The sequence below is a fragment of the Manduca sexta genome, chromosome 11, assembly GCF_014839805.1.
Source record: "Manduca sexta isolate Smith_Timp_Sample1 chromosome 11, JHU_Msex_v1.0, whole genome shotgun sequence".
Lineage (NCBI taxonomy): Eukaryota > Metazoa > Arthropoda > Insecta > Lepidoptera > Sphingidae > Manduca > Manduca sexta.
This window is the reverse complement of record NC_051125.1, coordinates 5,091,683-5,112,886: the sequence shown is the minus strand read 5'-3', so window position 1 is coordinate 5,112,886 and position 21,204 is coordinate 5,091,683. Positions and strand designations below refer to the sequence as shown.

Sequence of the window (21,204 nt, the reverse complement as noted above, 5' to 3'; positions counted from 1 at the left end):
TGTAATAAGTAATGACGTACGGTAGTTATAAATTAGGGCAATAGATGGCGCTGTACAATTTCTTTAATTTTGTACATCGCGATGTCAAGATTCTCCGACCCATATGTATAAGGGTTGGGGAATCATGCCTCGTCAGTTCGGGAATCCAAAGCAACCATGTAAATCAGAGCGAGTAGTGAAGGAAGAACAGTGCGTATAAGTGCATCAGAGCGAGTAAGGTATAGAGGTAAACAAGTGCAACTTCTTAGTAATTATAAACTGTAGACTGTAGTGTTACTAGTGCTAATAATAAATATTGGTTTTATGTGAAAGAGTGTATTTATTGTGTGAACCCGGACTCTTAGCACACACACTACACCAGAGCACCCCCAAACAACATGGTTAAATTATGTTCTACTGGACTATTTAGAGAATCATATTTTACTAGAAAAAATATCGAAATGTATTGTAATTCTGAATAATGATTATAATGTGATTGGAAACTGCTCAATATTGACCTGCACGCTTACCGGAGTGGCGGTATCTGCCCGGTTCTGGCACCAATCTCTTAAGCACAGCTACAGCCGAGAACAGCGCTGTCAGGTAGTATCCGCCCTCGCCGGCCAGGAGCGGAGGGAGTAGACCAGCCATCAGTTCAGCCTCCAGCTCAGCGCACACTAGTCGGCACCGCGCTACTGTCCACGCCAGTACTGGCAACAAGTCGTCTGCCCCGAGACTGCGCTCGCCACGAATCTGAAACGTAAACGAAAAATTACAATTTAAATTACAATTTCCGTTGCAAATATTCCGAACAAAATAGGCAGTTTTTTTATCTTTAAAGCTTAGGAATAAAGCGTATTGGGCATTATCTTTACAAATGAGGATAGATCATAGAATTAACTTACCGCATTAAACATAACAGATATGGCTGCCAACAGATTCTCCAGCTTGTCCAGCGGAGAGTCCGCTTCTTGCATCTTGAGGAAATGTTTTGAGATTACTGCTAATACAGCTGAAGAAGGTACTTTAGTAGTTTCCTATAAAGAAATAGTACAGCCAGAATTAACAATACATCCTAATGTTAATTATGGGTATCTCTTATGGATGATATGAACACGATTAAACACCTTAATGTAGTTAAAATAGAATCGGGGTCGTATCTATAAAAAAAAAAAATATGATTATATATGTTCATCAAATTATCTAATTGTCAATGGTATGGAATTTTTCATAGTCATTGAATTACAGCAAATATTTTTAAGGGAAAATTGAAGATGTTCTTCAACAAAAGCAGCATAAAGGTAACTAGATACGTATTTTAGAATATGTAGTTAGTAGTTAACAGTAGTAGAGGAGGCCCGTGCCCAACAGTGGGACAGTATATAGTATAGGGCTGATATTATTATTATTATAGTTGACAGTACGTTGGGCATTGAGTGTTGTGCAGTACCTTGACGCCGAGCTGCAGCGGCGTGGCGTGCGCGGCGCGCTCGAGCGCGGCGTGCAGGCGGCGCACGTCGCGCGCGTGCCACGCCGCCAGCCGCGCGTACAGCCGCGCGCAGCGGCACCACCACCACGCGGTGCATCACGCCCTCCAGGATCGCGTCCAGGTTCAGGAACTCCGTCGGCTTCAGCTATACCACAACAAACAATTATGGAGCTTTAGGCGTGTCAACTTTTTATTCAAAAAAATATATATTTGGGAAATGGGTCAGCTCGCAAGTAGTTAAAATATTTTACTTTTAAGAAAAAATTAGTATAGGTCGCTTTGTGTGATAAGTGCGGTACCTTCAGTCTTTCTTTTTCAACTTCCTTCTCGAACTCCCTCTCGCCGTGCTTCACGAGATAGTTCTTCATACCGGACATGAATTGTCTCATATTGCGCATCATCACCTGCAATAACATTATGTTTTAATTCTGGTTTAAATTAAGTCCAAGACACTTAATATCTGAGATGATTCACAATTCACAATTACATATACGAATACGAACCTGCGGACATGTTTCTTTGGAATCCAGCGTGCACGCAATAAAGTTGTCTATGTTCTGCGCAAACGTCGTACTCTTGTCTTGCGCGAGATGCAGTGCGTACGCGCGGATGGCTGCGCCGGCGCCGCGTGTACTGCGTCCGCCACGGAGCGCGCGAACTCGCCCGGCCGCTGGAAATATCTCTCGTTAATTAATTCTCTTCAATTAACTAGATACACAGTCTTACATTGAATAAACATTTGATTAGATGAGACGCAACGTCACTTCATTCATATATTGCAAATATTATTATTATAATCTGCAAACTTATGTTCCCGTTCAAAGGAAACTTATCTTAACACGTGGCTGTTATGTTACTTTATAAAGGTAATTCAACAACATAATTGTATCATGCACCTAACTGAATTAGTTATTAAAATCTAACGTTAGGCATATTGTAGTCACAATGACGACGAACCTTGAATATTTTAAAAATAAATATTGGTTTAAGTATATCAGTTCATTAACACGAAGATAGCGCTCAACAGTTGAGAACCAATTCCGACATAAGGAACTGAGCAAATCAATTATGTCCCTTTGACATCGCACGCTTCGTTCACGGGATTAACGTACGCTATGACTTAATTATCATCAAACGATGTAATGTGAGATTTATGACAACTGGTGGTTTCGTTGTCGACTGATAAGAGACACACCCTATACTGTGATGTTCGTTGGTTTCTGTTTTGTAACTAAGAGATAGCATAGAAATAAAAGTAGTTATCGAATTTTGTCGTTTTTTAGATTTTAAATATCTCTCGGCGTTTCAAACACTGCAGCCTTTATAGTTACGGGAGGGTTTGAGGTGTTGGTGGGCGAAAAAGTCAAAGTGCAATATATACCAATATATATATAATATAACAATGACACATTTTTTTACATTTTTTGCTGTTGACAGCCCGATTTACGCAGAATACGCTCACAATATCTTAAGGTTTGGCAGCCAGACTTTTGGGTTCAGTTTTAATTTAATTTATAATAGGATCCCAGGCTTGTCCAACCTGAAATTTGTATATATTTTTATCTTAATAGCCTCGCGAATCAATACGGATAAAACACTATATAATGCAGGACATGATCTATGTGCCAAATTCCATCCAAATCGGTTCTACGGTTTTTGCGTTTACTTTTAACAAACATCTTAATTTTGTTACAAACATTCGCATAAATAATATTTCCAAAAATAAAACAATGTATAACTTTCATAAATTTTACGCGGGAAAGCGGGAAAGCCGAGAGAATCTTCGTTTGAATTTTTAACATTGACCGTCAACAAACAATGAAGAATTTAAACTGATGGCTATAAAAGCATGGAAGTTTGCATGTTAAGTCCTTTTTAGATAAATATAGGTAAGTGGGCAGTCAAAAATATTTCGAATAATTTCGAATAAACTCTAAAAATCAATAGAAATGATAAAACAATGTATTAGAGTGAGTTTAAAATTGTATTACCTACATAAATAATTGTTAGTGGAGTCTGAGAAAATATTAGGACGTGTGCAAGTCTTAGGCTTCGATCTAGATTTCTTGATAAAACAGTTTTTTATCTTGCGCACAATACATTTAAATATTTTCTTAACACCGTTAACAAAGCACTGAAACATATTTTGTGGCGGTCTTTTCACTTTCCTATGCCATTTACTTTCATGGCAATGGCAATTCGGCGATTTAGCTATAATTTCCGCTCGTTTTTTGTTCAAGTTCGAATCTGCAACCGTCTTGCATAAAGCTGTCAAAGTATCCGTCCTGGTCAGATGTCTTTGGAACCTCGGCTCGGAGAATTGGTCCGGAGTGACCAACACCCACTCACTTTCACATACAAATTCATCTAGCGTATCTCCGCGGAAGTTTCTTATCGTTGTTAGAGCATATATCTCTAGGCTCTGTCTGGACAACTTCCAACGCTTCCGTGGCTATCGAGCATCCGTCTTCTGCTTCCTTGAATATATTCAAGTAATCAAATTTGTTAATCCACTCATCCTTGCTGGATCCCGCCGTATCCTCAGTCCGTTTCTCGCACTTTCCTCGGAACAACTTTTTGAACCACATCATGGCTGATCACTTTGCGGTTTTTCCCCGCGTGAACGAAAGATTTAAAACGATAGTTTCTCATTCAAACGATAGAGATCGCGAACGCAATGCTTTCCCAACAAGCGTCGGATAGCGAATGCGGGAAACGATGCATCCAAGTGTCTGTGACTAAGAAATTCACGGCACGCGTAGACTTTTGCCCTTTAACCATAATTATTTTATTTACAATACTAATGCAGCGATAGATAACAAATGTGCGCCGCGGTCCTATTGTGTGTGTTCTACTTAGTTAATTAATTTGATAATGATGTGTCATAAATTGATTATAATGGTATCCGCATGTGCATTGTACGCAGAGCGCTCGCAAATTGCACAGATGATAAACGAATTGGGACGCTCATTGTGAATTATATAAATGCAAACAACAAAATTGGGTGATATAGCAAACCAATATTTAGCTCCACTCTAATTACTTGCAATGAATAAAGACTGTATGAACTAAACAACTGTGCCTTCGCATTTTATATGAGATCTTATCTTTACAACAAAAATACAAATACATCAGTATAAAGATCTTAGTAATCACGTGTAACATGTTTGCGTAACGTTTCTATAATAGCTGGAGGAACCAAGGTACATTACTATAATTATAATGAATATTAAAAACAATTCAGATTAACAATGTTTGCGTTTTATTACGGTGTAACTGTGCGGACGTTATGGAATTTATGAAACGATATAATAGGAATCAAATTAAGGATATCACAATAATTATTTATACTAAACGAAAAGCCTTTCCCTCTACAAAAGTTCCCTTAATCACTGTAGCGATCCATATTGCTATTTGTATAACCCAAAGTCATCTATTTAAAAAAATAGATAAGAATAATTATATTTTTCTATGACAGATGATTTAGTTAGTGCAAAATAAATATAAATGTCACGGTAATACTATTGTTATTAAGTTAAACTCTTAACGACCGTCATTAATAAATTACTTTAACACCGTAATGGACCAATCAGGAAAGAGTATGATTGCAACGCTCACATAATACTTCAATTTGATTTGTTTATTACTTTTTCGGCATCGATCTGCACAGCTCAATAGTAGGCGATAACAATCCTAATTATTTTTTTATGCATTTCTGCCAAAGTTAGACGCAATGTTGACATTTGGCGCATTTTAAACTAAATATTTATGACATTTATGTAAAGTTGATAAAATCATCAAGAAATTATTGCGAGATCGGACACTAAAGTTCATAGGATAGCTAAAGATATATAGATCTAAATGAACAAAAATTAAATGTTTTAGGGTTTAGACATTTAATTATTATTGGTAGAAAAAGGCGCGACAATGTTTGAAGTCCTACGTACTTAATTCAGCAGGTTGCTTGAGGTTTGTCATATTGGCAGTACCGATATGAGTCGGGACTTAAAAACTATTTTTATATTTTTTTCACAAAAGACTAGGGTTGCCACCTTCTTTTTGGGTAAATGAAGTCCATTTGTAAATAAAAGGTAGAAAAAGTACATGGTGTCAAAAAACGTACAAATTAAACGGACAAAATTATCAGTTAAGATGAATTATTTATTTGCCTCGCCATTTCGTATTCATCATCAAAATTTTACTCTCTCTGTAAATGCTGATGTGCAAGGAAAATAATAATGGTGGAAATTAAAAAAAAAATCATCAGACTTATTAAATACTTGTTGCCATATTTCCTGTACCATTACTTGCTGCCATATTACGCCAAAATTCTAACGAGCCATCCCAGGAGGATCAATTAATGCTTAATAAAAGTCTCAGGTAAGTTATTGTTCTCATAAATTATAGAGTACAATTATCTTAAATAATGTACAATATTTTATTACAAACAACGGGGGACAATTCTACACACGACTAATAAGAAAAAAATCGTCTGCGCCCATCGTTAAATTACATATTAAGGCAGCGGGCAAGAGATAATACTCCATTGTGAATAATTTAAAACTCGTTTAAAAAGTAAAATAGTTACTCACCAAGCAGAGGATCCAACCGGTCCCTGAAGCTTTTCGCCCGCGTCGCTGCAATAGGTCCCCTTCGCGGAATAGGCGACTCCCATTCACAAGGCTCTTCCTATTATAGAAAAAAAAACGATGCTATAAGTATATTTTTATACATCATGACGAAAGGATCAGGTGAATTGAATTGGTAATCATAATACGTTAACATTAAATGTGTAATAATTTTCATTGTTTATTGTACCCATATATTTTTTAACGTTCACTAAATAATTTATAGTGTTGTTAGTATGAGCTAAAATTCCTTTGGCAGATACAAAAATAAACGGAAAATCATTGAATTATTTTGGATTATTAGCGAGCAGTAGCGATACCTATTACCTACTTGTCCTTTTAATTTTTATACAAACTGTCATATCATTTCTTATCAAGATTCAACAATTTGCCTATGCGATAAGAAATATTCACGTGTTTAGAAAAACAAAAAGGGTAGTCGAGTTTTTGTATAATGTCAAGGTCTATGCTAACGACTTACATCAGAGCGGAAGGCAGCAACTAACTTGACTTCTGGCCCCAACATCTATTTCTTTTAATATATCTATGTACGATGACAGACAGGTTTTCGAATCAATTATCAGGAAGTGCAATAGCATTTGTAGATTTTTTTAAATACCAGTTTAGTCACGCATACTAAATGCAGATTTGGTGAATTCCCTAACACTGCATTCATTTTTTTATTTCGGTGGTTGATGGGCCGCCCATGCCGTTTTTTCAAAACTTAATGATAAAACAAAATTGGTACATAAAATGCCATTGCAGACACAAAATTTTACCTACCGTGTCATACGGTTGCTGACCATTGGATGGTGGAATCAATCCATCCCATTGGGAGCTGTCCCAAGGTTCTGAGAACACGGTGCCGTCGTCACTTGCCTACAAAAAAAAAATGGTATTATGTATCATAAAGTGGTATTAAGTATTAAGCCTTGTAAGTATATTGGAGTAAGGTTTCTTTCTTACGGTCTTTACTGGTATTTCGATAACAATCGCAATGAATTCAATAATGAGAATAAAAATAAAGTTATTAATGAAGGTTTCGTTTTATGAATAGAACGTTTACAAAATCAATGGGGTGACAAATGTTTTGGGAAGATACGGTTATAAACGATACGAACCTGTTCAGATAAGGGTCTGAGATCATGAACGTTGTCGTAGCAAGATGCACGTGGCGGGGATCGGATTTCTTCAGGCAGCACCATCGGCTCCGCGTTCAGTTTCAAGTCTGGAAACCTGTTCACAAATGGCAATACGTCAGTTACATGATTTAATTTTGGAAGTATGTAGGTAGTGGAAAAACTTACGAGATAATTTCTGATAACACTGATATTTCTCTATAACGGTAACAGTTGTCAGTTCATTGACAATTTTTATCATGAATTAAATTTAAAATTTTAGTTACGAAAAACCAAAATGTGTATCACAAAACATAAAACTAAGAAATTATACTACTCTTTTTTAATAATTTCTGTTACATATGTACAGAAAGGAAGTAACAAAAATAAAACTTTAGTAAAATCACTTATTTTAAGACTAGCTTCTAATTCTGTTATGATTATGAAACTATAATTATTTTTTTAATATGAATGAATCACAAAAAAAGTTTAGTATTACGTAGTATTTCGTTTTTCAAGGGTAGGTGGTGTGTCACCCACATTTCGTCAGCTACCTTAGGTTCTCCGTGATATGGGATGAACCTGTTGGGGTATAGGTTTGGAAGGAAAATAGTTCAATGTTTACCTTTGCGCTACGACCTGGTGTACGGTCAAATGTTGGGTTCCATCGTCGACGCCGCTAAGCCTACACTCTTGTTCGGCCAGAGACGGGAAGGTACCGCTCTCGTTGTTCATACCTTCGTCGTTTTTGTCTGGAAATTTAAATAACTTAAGTAAATAATCGAATGTAATTAATATTAATAATTATGTATTAGGCTCCAGTTGGTTTCCTAATTAATGTTATTAATTTTTTTTTTAAATATGAATTTGCTTTAAAATTTAGGGTACAATGGCACATTACTTTAAAACCGCGATAAACTTTTAAGGTTCGTTGTATAGCGTAAAGGTTCAATGATCAGGCGATTTATTTATTAAACTACGAATAATATGATCTAAAAGCATCTTCAAACATTTAGGGTAGTCTGATCATCTGAATTAACTACGAAAATTACAAATATATCTTATGATCCATAAAAGACATGAATGAGCCTAGAATATACAAAAAAAAAAAATAGATCGAAATAAGACTTGAAAAGAAATGATTTTGTCAGTGCAAAAAAAAACTCAATAACGTAGTGTTAATACTACTTCAGTGCATTGTGTACGCGTAATTTAAAGCATATATTTTCATCGTGCATTGGGAGTGCGAGAAGCTCTACATTGTCTACATCATTAGACGAGGCACTGACTTATAAACTCCCAACTGGAATCAACGGTCCAAGGGTCGTTCTTGCCTGAGGGTGGCTTATTGGCGACGCGCGGCGGCTGTACTGGCTTCATCTTCGGCTTGTTCCGCAGAGACACCAGGTTGTCAACTGATGACGACGTGTTTGGCGATGATGCTGTGAACGGACAAGTTTAAAATAAAGGTAAATTAGATTCTGATGTTCCTGATTATGAGGAAATAGTGAAGTGTCGGGAATGATAATTCTCAATTCTAAATCTATTATTTTTGAGGTTTCAAAATAAATTTGTACTTTTAATAAAAATGTAGCCAGCCAGCAAAACCCAATAAGATGGTGTATTTTATTATGAAGATGTTTTGATATGAACAGAAATAATCACCATATCTGTGTTTATCACATTTACAACTCTTACTTTTAATAATATGCAAACAGCTGAGTTTATTACATATAATCATTTAATTAACAGCACTAATAAATTAATATATTATTCAATGAAGAGTTCATTCTTACGAGAAAGTTCCTCGATGCTGTGCATGTCACGTAGAGGGTAATAAGGATGATTTTGAGTAGGCGGCTCGGAGTAGCGCTGAGAGAGATTTACTCCGACTCTCAGTAGTTTTCGACGCTGTACTGGAGGCAGAAGGGCAGCCTGAAAGTAGAGTGAAATAGATAAACAATCGTAAAAGACACTGAACTTTTCTCAATCAATAAATCTATCGTCAATATCACTGTTTTTTTTAAATTTATATTATAGTTAGCGACTAGGCTTAGCAAAACTATGAACTTGTTAATTTAATGTTGCACATAACAATGTTATTTTTAAACAGTATGAAACACGTAACTTACTTCTTTCAAAGCATCTACTGGATCTGCGTAGAAAGGGCTGCCAGTGTTATCTTTGTCAGAATCATCTAGTATAGGATCTTTGATATCATCCTCTATCTTCACAGTTTCCATGCTCTCAGTATTATAGTTTTCTCTACATCTGAATGCAGCTTCTATTTCTTCAGTCAGTTTTTTATTCATGTTCATTGGTATGTTAAGTTTATCAGGCCTTTTGGCTATAACATCTCCCTTGCTATTCGTTGTTGCAATAACTTCGTGAGAACCTTTGAAACTCTTTTTCAACGATCCCTCAGATATATTCTTCTTTTCATGGATACTTTCGTTTGAGTTGATTATGTGTATGTTTTCCTTTTCTAATATTGACTGTGTACTTTTTGCAGCATTCAATTTTGCTGTTAATTGAAAAAATTATCAGTAAACTAAGAATTATGTATTAGAAATTTAAAAAATATACAAATGTTAGTATGCAGTAATAATTTGGTCTACTTTGGGATGATAAAAAAAAATACACTCACGCAGTGTATCTGGTAAAAGATCAGGTCTCTTGCTTTTCATAAGACCATTAGTAATAATGTTTTCATTTTCTGGCTTTAAAGGCTTGAATGTAGTGCAATTATTACTTTCTGGCCCCCAGATATCTTCATAATCGGATACTTTGTCCATCAAAGAACTTCTGTAATACACGCCCGGAGATTCAAGGATATCTGATTCCTGAAAGGATACAATAAAATTACATATCATAATGCTTTCACAACAATTAACCAACTCAAGTAAACTATGTGTATATTAATGAACAATTTACATATTGCAAAATCACATGCGGTTAGTAGTTACTATACAAAATACATGATTCATTGCGTTTGCAGGACTACTCTCCTACCTGATAATGTTTGGACTCCTTTCGTAGGGAGTGCTTACTCCTCCTCGATCTACCAGACGGCGTTGTACTCGCTGTGTTCGTACTGGGAGACAAAACTTTTTCTCTATCCTTTCCCATCACTGGAGACACGATAGACTGATTGGAAGTAGGAGAGAAAATATTTTTGCCCGATACTGGGGAACTTCTAGATATAGGTGAAAAAATTTCACTTTTGTTCGTTTGACTTAGTGGAGAAAAGACACCGCTTTTAGATGATATCGTATCGTTCGAAACAGGAGAGTTTATCTGACTTGTCGGTGAAAATATTCCGCTCGTAACAGAGTTTGTTCCATTGGGAGAAACAAGTTGGTTAGGAGCGAAACTGCTCATTGATTTAGTTAAACTATTATTGGCGATGGGATCGACGGAGTCTGAGGTGTTCGTCTGAGATTGTGGCTCTGTCGGTGATCCATTTTCAGCAGTGTTTGGTTCATTTGCTTGTCTTTTGAAGCTTCCGTGCAAGCTAGTGGTCATTGCATTGATGCACTCTCCTTCAGGTGACATACGGTGCATCATATTCTATACGGGAACAGGAATAGTTACAGTCAGTAAATACTCGTCTCTGTTCTAATAAGTAATAACGTATTCTAAGTTAGAAACAAACATTATACTAGCAGTTTAGCCATATACACCTGTACGCATGCAAGTAGGCACATACTACCAACACACACACTCCATGCATAATTACTCACAATTCTCACCTGAGCATCTTCATTACACTCAGCAATTGTTTTCGCCGTTTCCATAACATTGATTATAGATTCTGTATTACTGCTGTTATTGGTATTATTAGATGCAAGCGTTAGTTGCAGCCTGTCATTATGTATGCTCTCATTGAGCTGATGGTTGTGAATTTGAGTGTTATTAACACAGAATGTAACCGTTGTAGTGACTGTTATGTTTCCATTCTGTGCGGCCTTGTTAATGGGAATGAAAGGTTCGGATTTGGGAGATAAGGATGATTTCGAAAAAGGCGGTTTAGCCCATCGCGGGGGTGGTGGAGGCGGAGTGGTTTTCACACTATTCATCTGGGTGGGAGAGTGTTGTGTGTTTGCTGTCGGAAATGTGTGAGGTTGTGTTATATGAGCCTGGAAACAGGTTAAGCGTCCATTAACATTAAGTATAATGATACAACACCAACAAGCTGTAGCGTTAATAGTAAAATGCACTTACTGTACTAGATATAAGGTTGAGAGTATTTGGTGGGGTCGGCCGCGGCGCTCGTACAAAAGTGGTTGTCGGCTTCGGCGGTGGTGAAGGTGCCGTTCTGCCTTTGAAAGTGCTTAGGTTCTGACTTTGACTCGGTGGGGAACCAGATGTGTCTATCGGCGACATCTTAAGCACTACGTTTTGATCTTTCTCTGAGTTTAAGATATGTTCACGAGAGCTTGTTCTTGTACCTATAATATTACTATTATTTAGGATATTCTCAAACTTAGTATGCACTTATATGTTGAAAAAGTAAAATTACTCACTGGCATTGAAACTGCTGAGACTAGATCCAGTGTCAGAGGGCGTCATAGCCATTGGCGCCACTTCATTGGCCAACTGACATGGAGAAAGCAGATTCTGCGGATTGTTTTTCGGGTTTGCCATCGGGTATCCCCAGAACTCTTGGCCAAGAAGCGCCAACGAGCTGAGTTGATGACGACTCTTGGCTTCACGAAGAGCACGAGGTAATTGTAGCTGCACTGGTAATTCATCGCTGGAATCCAGTTTTTTTAGTTAGAAACGGAAGCAAATGAGCATGGAAATTTTTAATGGCAAATCATGAGCTTGTCTATAAATTTAATATTTTTAAACTCATTTCCACATATTAAAAACATAATCTAAACTTGGTTGCCAAAACATTTAACGAACTTGCTGAATCAGATATTTGCCACGTAATGACATTTTAGTGCATTCAAAATCAATAAACTACTAGCCCTTGAATCCATAGGTTAAAGAAGTTTGATATTTACCAGCATTGTGAGTAATGCGCGATAAGTTCAGGTATATTGTCGAAGCGATTGTGTGAAGACTCCAGGCCGATGCGACCGTCCGACGCCTGGATGAGGTAATGCTCGATGTAGGGCCCTTTCTCAGGTGGAAGGCGGACGCTAATGGCCATCGTGTCGGGTTGGCTCGACTGTCGGACTACGAAGTTCTAGAAACAACAACGGATGCCATTTACTTCTGCACACAAATAGCAAATTGAATGAAAATCATCTTAATTTAATATGATAACTTGTTATAGTTAAAATACAATTTTTTTCGAAGTTTATTTTAGATATGATTTCAACAAATTTTTGTTTTACAATTCATAATTTTGGTAAAAATACTTTATAAGGCACTCAAGAATATATGCACAAAGCAATAACATCAGGTACCTAGCTTGATTTACGGTGCATCTCGTGCGGTCAAAGAAAATGCCTACTGGCCACCAATTACCAGAACGTTATAACCTCTTGACAATTTATTTAGTACAGGAAAAGAAAATATATTATTTTATTTTTAGTACTAAAGTTGGATGCACGGCCCCTTTTTATCGCCAAACAAAAACAATAATTAGACACCTACTGCTTCCTCCTTCCCTTGGAGTAAGTGGAACGCCCCCGCCCTCTGTATTCCCGGTAGGAACCACACGGGATGCGTTCTGATCAATCTCTCCAGGATACCGATGTCGCATGGCGGCTGTTCTTCGGAACACGTGCCCGAAGAGCCGACGGATGAGCAATCGCCGCGGGCGCCTTCGCCGTCAGAAGACAGACTTTCCCGACTCTGAAATTATATTATTTTGCATCATTTAATTGAATTTATGGTAAATTTGTTGAATAATAATTTATAGAAGGCCGTATAAATTTCATGAGCTACTAATAGCGTTTATAGCACGTCACTCGGGAGATCTTGGAACCAATTCGAAAGGACAAAATATTTTTTGGGTTTTTGTATCACTACTTTCTTAAGATTAGAGAGGAGTTTGGCGTGAAGTAAGTTGCTGATTGTAAAAACTGAACTAAATCCGTAACATGCTTTTAAAAATGTTTTGTTCCGGCTACCGACCACGCATTAGAGTGGTGTTAGTGTCTATTAATTTATTATTGACCTGAAGAATAAGGAGCCATTAGAGTTTATTTATTTATATTTGACATTATTATTCCTTAATTAATTCTTTAAATGCGAAATGTACCATGATACTAGAAATTAAAATGAGTAAAGCAAACGTCAACGTTTTAAGTTTCCAAGAGAGCTAAGTTTCATTTTAAAACAGAATTCAGTTGTAAAACTATTTTGTGGATCAACTGTTTTAAAGTTTTGCGGATTCGTCTGTGTTAAAGTTAAACCGCGGAGTAAAGTGTATGTATGTTTAACTCGTGAATTTAGCGCTTAGCACGGTTTCTTTATAGCAGTTTTTATTTTTGAAATTTCACTTTCTGTCCACGTTTATTTTTATTTATTTCTACAATATTTTACAAAAAAAATGTCGTCCTACAGTTTATTACAGTTCTTTTAAACATCTGTACACCTTCTTTAAGAAAAATCTGATGTTAAGCGATTACTATTGCTTGTCAACAATCACATTATCAAAGAAGACCTGAAAACGTTGCCTTTAGTTATGTTTCTAAAATCAACATCTATATCTACACATTAAGAAATGGAATGTAATTTCGCATAATTCATTAATCGCAGAGTTTCCTACAAAATTAATTAATCCTCCAAAATGTGCATTTCAAAGCACATAGCAAAACGTATTTTAATTACTATCACCTACATAAAGGATACCCGTCGTGTATTTCACATTTACCTTGCCAAAAGCAACGTATTACAAAGTGAAAACGGCTCCCTAATTGGGCGGCTTTCATGCCATCATAATAGCTAAATATTAGTGAGTCCCTTTACGCCAGGTACGGTGAGGCTTAGGGGCTCAATACTCTGCGGCCAGCCTTCGCTACAGTACATTAAAATTAAATTTGTTATTAGGTGAAAGAGTTTTAGCTCTTTTATGAATTGTGAACTTAATTTGGTTTACCTGCATTTTTTTCAAAATGGCGGTGATTGTGATTTGTCGCTGATACGTATGTTTTTGATATATACACCGGGACGTTAAAATCTTAAAGCTTTGATAACAATTCATGAAATACACATTACAATAATGTAATGACTGAATAAATTAACTCAATTACATAATAACAGTCAAATGTTAAAGTGTTAATTAAAGTATTCCTTTTAAAATATCTGTCATCGTTACAGTTTAATTAAACGTAATTTAGTAGTTATAAGGCATATAAGTTACGTAAACATAATATCACAGGATATCACATTCAGAGACAAACGTTTACGGCGATCTTCACTTCAAACGGAATGGGAACTCTTTGTTCACAAACTCGGAAATATTATTATTACCCGATTCCCAGCAAAAGGTTTGGTTCGCCAGAGCTTTCCACTTTCCACAAAGGCGTCCAATTTCATACACGCTCGTCCATTCTCGTTTCAGTTGCTTATATTTCGTTATTTATATGTTAAATTTATATACGGCAGGCGGTCACCGCCCCAAGATAAGATCGCATAAGTTCAAGAAATATGCTTCAATTTTCCGCTGATGTTTTTATGAATTTGAAATAGCTGGCGGTCAAACATTTTCCTTTCGTCGCGAGCCGGGAATTGCAAAATATGTATGGGATACAAAGGGACGGTACAGCGGTGGCCTTTAATATGTTTAAATTATGTTCGTAAAATGTGGTGTATTTCGTGGTGCATGCCGCTGCGTTTATATTGTTCAACGCATTTGTCCACTAATTGAGGCAAAATCCGTACGCCGAGTTAATGTGTTTTGCGAATGGTAATTTGAAATTATTCCTGTAAATTTATGTCAATGTTTTCGACGCATTCCTGCGTTCAAAAATGAGTAAGAGCAAGATTGTTGCAAGAGAGGTACAATTTCAATGGACACGCATAATAATTTACTTATATTAAGAAAATGAACAGCCTATTTATTAACCTACAACTATCTGCTATTAACATAGTTTTCAACAGCAATATTCAGTTCAAAATATACATCAGTTCTATAAAATAGCGCACAACCCCTTCCTAACAAATTTTCTATAATAATTCCAGTACTAGATTACGATTAATAAAAATAAATCAAATAAAAAACGTAACGCGGGCCCATTCATTACTCATACGTAACCTAAAACATTTATCACACTTCACAAGTCATTAAAACTCGTTTAGGTATCTAATAAGATCTCAGTAACCGTAATTTGTTAGGAAATCATATCACAAGATTACTAGAAAGTGAGTCAGTGGTCTTCATAGATTTCTCTAACATAATATAAAACAAGAGTGAGAAATCAAAACGGTGTAAAAGCTAACGGCGCGGGCTCAAATAAATTAATATGGGTGCACATTGCAAGCCCGCGCTGGCTCATAAATTAATATTGTGTTTTGCAAACAAATTGGCAGTGTGTTCAAACCGCATGTATTGTCGCTCGCAATTTGTACACTGGAAGCTTGTGGATTAGACGATTTAACTATAAATTACGTTTTATCGACAGATTTGCGCTTTATATTTTGCATTTAGTCCTCGGCAGCGTTGACAGCGGTCTTTGTAGCAAAGTAGCTGAAAGCGAAAGTTACGGTTTCGATTTCATGACAAATCCGCAAATAATGGGTCTAAGTCTGGAGCTAAAAGTCTGTCATGGCTTTTAACACGAACAGCCAAAACTAACAAGATATCAGGATTAGTCTGTTGGTTGAATTGGTATGAAGTTGTGAATTATACTGATATAATGAATTCTAATTTCAGTGTATATCTTTATAAAATAGCGATTCAAAAAATAATATTTCTTCATTTACTTTATATTTATATAAACTCATCTTAGAACTAATAGAATCTTTTATCAGCTAACCCTTTTTTTTAAAAAAAGGCATTAATAAATATCACTCCATTTTAATACATACTTTAAATTTCATCAAACGTTGCACTATGCGTAAAATGTAAAATTTGCATAATGACATTCTTTACGCACCAATTTATCTGTCTGAACCATAATTGATTACCCACGAATTAAAACAGACAAATGCATCTAAAGGTAAGCGTTTATTGTCCGAAAGCAACGTGAAATTGAATGCTCGGCAATTTGCTTTTCAACCACGACTATTATAAGCCGAAACGCGACAGTCTCGCGAAATTAATTCGATCGGCAACAATAATAACTGTCATGAATCATACGCGACAAAGGCGCGTCGACGGCTAAGGTGTTAAATTTTCGGTGCACAAAGGCCCATAGCCAGAGCCAACATAACCTCAAACACGTACGCTTAGGATTTATGCGGAAAGTTGGATTGCAATTAGTTTTCTTTGGCGTGTTGGTTACAATAGCAGAGCACTCCATCTGAAGTTAGATTGGACGTTATTATTATAGCTACGTGTAAAGCGAAGTTTCGTCAGAAGCAATTTCATATTTGATGGGTGTCGACTGTGTTTAACTTTTGTTTGATATAAGTAATTATAGAAATAATATTCAAAATATTCTCCTAAAGTCATAGTGAAGGAAAAATTAGTTAAACATAAACTAAATTTTATTGCATGTTAGAAAACGAACTGCAGCCTCTTTAAAACAAGTATATATTAAAATAATAAGGATCTGAAGCTAACAATGCTTTGAACTCGTTGAAGCGCAACTCAACGCGCGTGCTAAAGAGTGATGGATCGATCTTCAACTCACAACTTCGGAAGCGTTAAACGAGAATAAAGACAAATTGGCCTCATCAAAAAATTCAGTACTTACCCAATAATAATATAGATAAGATTTAAGAGAAAACTAGTTAATTGCTTATTCTAAGCGAAGTCTAGACTAAAGATCCCGCACACGCAAAATTAAATATTTAATCAGGTGTGAAGACACAACACATGGGTAAAGTCTCCTGACATAGGCCATTATCAAACCGCTTTTGAACTCTCATCCCAATCTCTTAGACGCAGCTGCGCTCAGATACAGAAACTCATGAAAATATACAGCACTCAGCTCTTAGTGTCGCATAACAGTTCACTTTTACGCGACTTTGGAACTAAGTGCGAAGTGGTGGCACGTGTTCTGACGTCGCAAATGGAAGCGTTGTTTCTGCAAGCTAAGTCCTGCACCTGTGTCCGAGGGAACGTCTAATTACGTAAAAAGTTATGGTGGTTAGAGTGATGCAGGATCGATTTGTTGTGAGTGTATTTTAATGATTCATCGAGTTTTATGATGCATTGGTGGTATTGGTAAGGGAAAGATTTTTCTTGTTGTAATAACATATTGCTAAGTATTTTTAGTATCATTATCGTGCTCTCCTTTATATATGTTATTGTCTAAAGCAGACAGAATGAGTAGTTTTTTAACATTATATTTACCGTGTAATGGAATGTAAGTCGTCTTATGATTAAATTAAATGTTTTCATTACAAGTACCAAATGCATTAATAAAAATTCTTTCAAAAATTATAAATTCCTTGAACTTTTCCACGCTTTGCCCAGCCGGTCGTCTTGAGCAATACGTAATGCCGGGCAAAGTTTATAACTTTACAAGAGTCTTTTCGTGTTCAAAAACTTTTAACAAGCATAAATTGAACGAATTTAACCAGAGTAATATTGATGCAAAAAATAGGTGTAAGATGGGATGTTAATAACTTCACAAACTTTGGTTTTATTCAAATTTAAATAGAGCGTACACTTTTAAAGTTTTACTTCCATTGCGTCTGTAGCTAATTGCTTGAAACAAAATAACCTGACAATAGTTTGCAAATTCGTTTTAGTTAACTTCCAGACACAGATATTATGGTAGGCAGAGTAGTTTCGCAGTAAGTTATATTTTTTAAAATTCTGTCAAAACATTATTGTAAGTGTAAGAACAACAAAATTATTTTTAAAATATATCATAATAAGAAGTAAATGCCATCAGCATGTGGGTACTGGCTATCAATTGTTTATAATTCCTATATATTTAATATCCAAATATTTTAGTAAATCACAAAAAAATTAAACGATAGTAACTCCACTGTAATTTATTTATAATGCAAACCATAGTCTTTTAATTCACTTCGCTTCACACAGCGACAACTATCAGGGGCAGGAAAATCTTCGCATGCCATGGATCTATAGTTTTACGGTACGGATGCAGGAGGGTGGGTAGTGCAGCAGATGACTCACCAGGGGTGGTTAAAATCAATAAGTCGGGTCGAGTCAAGCGTTACCATCGCGGTGGGCATTTTTCCGATTGTTTATTTAATTAATTGGGAAGATAAAGTGTTGTCATATTTGTGAATAAATAAGAAATAAAGGATATTTCGAAATAATTTCGTGATTGATTGTTACTTTTAGATTGAATCGTTAATTATTTTATTGAGGGTATAAAAATCCCAAAATATAAAAGTGGGTACTTAGACATGCAATCTTTACATTGCTTTTATTATTCAATTCTCCAATTCATTATCTATTATACAATTCATTTTTAAATCTAGACAATGCTATTAAAATCTCATATATATATAATAATTTGTCTGTAAAATAAATGAGGCATAATCAATTTTATATAACAAAATACTTGACTACCGAGTACCGTGGGAAGCGGTGTTTATCTGATTATGCGGTTAGGTGTTACCCTATATTGGCTCTATAATAAGCCACTTTAGAAGGCTTATTGAGCGTTTATTGCTAGTCATTTTATTTGCTTTATATTAAGATATTTTTATTATTGTAGTAATTATACTATATTAGCAACCAATGAGTTAATATATGGACCATATAAAATATGCTACCTTTTGCTCGTAGATCGGTTTGCGTGAAAGCGTTTTACTAGGATAAAAGTACAGCATGTTATTTTCTCGGGACAAAAAGTAGTCCATAGTACCCAAAATTTGTGTAAATTCCTATTAGTAAAAAAACATCATTCATAATCGATTTAGTAATTCCCGAGATTAGCGCGTTCAAACAAACAAAAAACTCTTCAGCTTTATTTATTAGTGTAGATAAATTATAAGATATTTTAAGAATGAGCAAAATGTTGATCTTTAATCGAACCGTGTTAGTTAATAGAAGGTGCATATAGACTATAATTATACGGGTTATATTCTGCCATATACAATTGTTCAAGACATAGGTTTGTAAAAATGTTACAATTAATAATTTTTTCTATACCCCCAGGTATACAAGCAAATTGAAACCTTAACTCATTGATATAAAGAATCCAACAGTAATAATCGAGACGTAACAAACCACGCTATTGTTACAAATCGGCACAGCCATGCAAATTAAACTAGGGATGGGTGATTTTTTTTCATCTGCAACGATTAAATTGCACCCAGACGAGTGCGGAGGGCGGAAACGGCGCGGAGGGGAGATGGGGGTGCTCGATAATCGTTCCATGTTGACAATGGCAGTAATTATCCCGTAAAAGTCTAACTTCCTGGTTGACGTGAAGTGCGGAATTTGCTGTAAAGCGGAGGAACGGTAGGCCTTGTTGGACGAGCTGAAAAAATGCATTTAGAATTTCAAAAATGTTTCCAATTTTTAAAACTTATTTCCTGTTTAGTGTTATTTTTTTTAATAGAGGAATAGGCGGGAATTAGGTATGTTGTATTTTTTAAAGAACTTGATTTAGTGTCTAATGTCTATGTGTCCAAAAAGGTTAATTCATTTGTAAAACAATTATAATAACACCGTTTTTAATTAAATTTTATAATTCATCACACGACTTATCGCGACGTAATTTATAAACTCTTTCAACCGAAACGACATTCAAATCATTCAAAATGAAAATAACCCTTTTAACATAATTACTAACAACGAAAATTGAAAATAGGTGGTGTTAGGTCACATCTAAAATTCAAAGTCGGCCGCACATGTCATTTAGTGTGGGCAAAAGGTAGTTAACTTCATCCCGGGCCCTAATTCGGGGGTTAATCGTCGAACCGGATGGGCGAGTGAGTGTGGTGTAATGAATATTATGCTTTCCCTTCCACCCTTTACATTTGGCGCAGTTGCGGCCAGCTCAATGGTGATATTAATAACGTCATAAAAATAATATGTAAGAATTTTGAGGGTTTTGAGGGAAACCTGAAGAAATAATATACTCGTCTGGAATAGAGTTTTGCATTAGTCTTATCTGTATTGTGTTATTAAAAAGTGAAGAACACAACACGATCGCAAATTGACGAAATTTGATAATTTTATCAAGGGCAACTTAAATAATTGAGTTACAAATCGTAACGTTACTATATAACAGTTTGTTACATACAACAAAAACATCCCTAATCACAGTTTACGATGGTAGTCATAAATTACAAATACACTACACGCCCTCAACACGAAGACAATTTACAATTCTCATTTGACCAGTACATATTAAATATTAAAGCCGGACCATACCCTAGTCATAAAAGGTATCGAGGAACTGTACGAGGCGATAAAAGCTGTGTAAAAAACATCGAAACAACCGTAACAATTCTCGTATTTTAGTGGGGAAGGCGACAATCGTGGAAAGGGTTCGGGTTTTCAAGTACAAAGCGACACCAGTGCACTGAAGTATTACATCTGGAGTGCTCTTACGTCGGAGTCGGTGCCGCATTCCGTTTTAGCGTGTAAATATTTTCACGCTACAGTTAATTTGTGGGTATGACTTAGTAAATAAGGGTTCACTAGTAATGACGATATATTTTAGACGCGATGGTATTAAAGTTGATTAGAAAAGTTTTATTTGCTTGAAGCTTAAAGAGAATATTTGCGATGGAACGAAAGTAAGAAGAAATAAAAATATTCCAATAAAATGATGCTAGATTTAATCCTAAGTAAGGATAGAAAACGTACATAAACACAAATTGCTTTCTATAATTCTAATATATATTTATGGATCGGAATTCTACATTCCAATACTTCACCAGACTTTGAAATGAAATAGCTTTGAAAATCACAGTTGCAATTTGA

The 21,204-nt window shown here is 35.7% G+C and overlaps 1 protein-coding gene across 1 annotated transcript in view; it reads right to left on the bottom strand.

The window, feature by feature from the left end:
• Positions 1-610: 610 nt before the first annotated feature.
• LOC115442429 (protein sprint) overlaps positions 611-21,204 on the bottom strand; it is a gene marked incomplete at its 3' end in the record, with an annotated part of 260,741 nt that continues 240,147 nt past the window's right edge. The window contains 20 exon segments of the mRNA XM_037437367.1: positions 611-732; positions 885-1,016; positions 1,430-1,535; positions 1,537-1,613; positions 1,768-1,872; positions 1,972-2,138; positions 6,061-6,157; positions 6,880-6,975; positions 7,218-7,332; positions 7,840-7,966; positions 8,504-8,656; positions 9,011-9,149; positions 9,347-9,738; positions 9,862-10,057; positions 10,227-10,784; positions 10,967-11,353; positions 11,439-11,665; positions 11,741-11,970; positions 12,227-12,411; positions 12,825-13,025. Coding sequence (XP_037293264.1) covers positions 611-732; positions 885-1,016; positions 1,430-1,535; positions 1,537-1,613; positions 1,768-1,872; positions 1,972-2,138; positions 6,061-6,157; positions 6,880-6,975; positions 7,218-7,332; positions 7,840-7,966; positions 8,504-8,656; positions 9,011-9,149; positions 9,347-9,738; positions 9,862-10,057; positions 10,227-10,784; positions 10,967-11,353; positions 11,439-11,665; positions 11,741-11,970; positions 12,227-12,411; positions 12,825-13,025 — 3,812 coding nt within the window.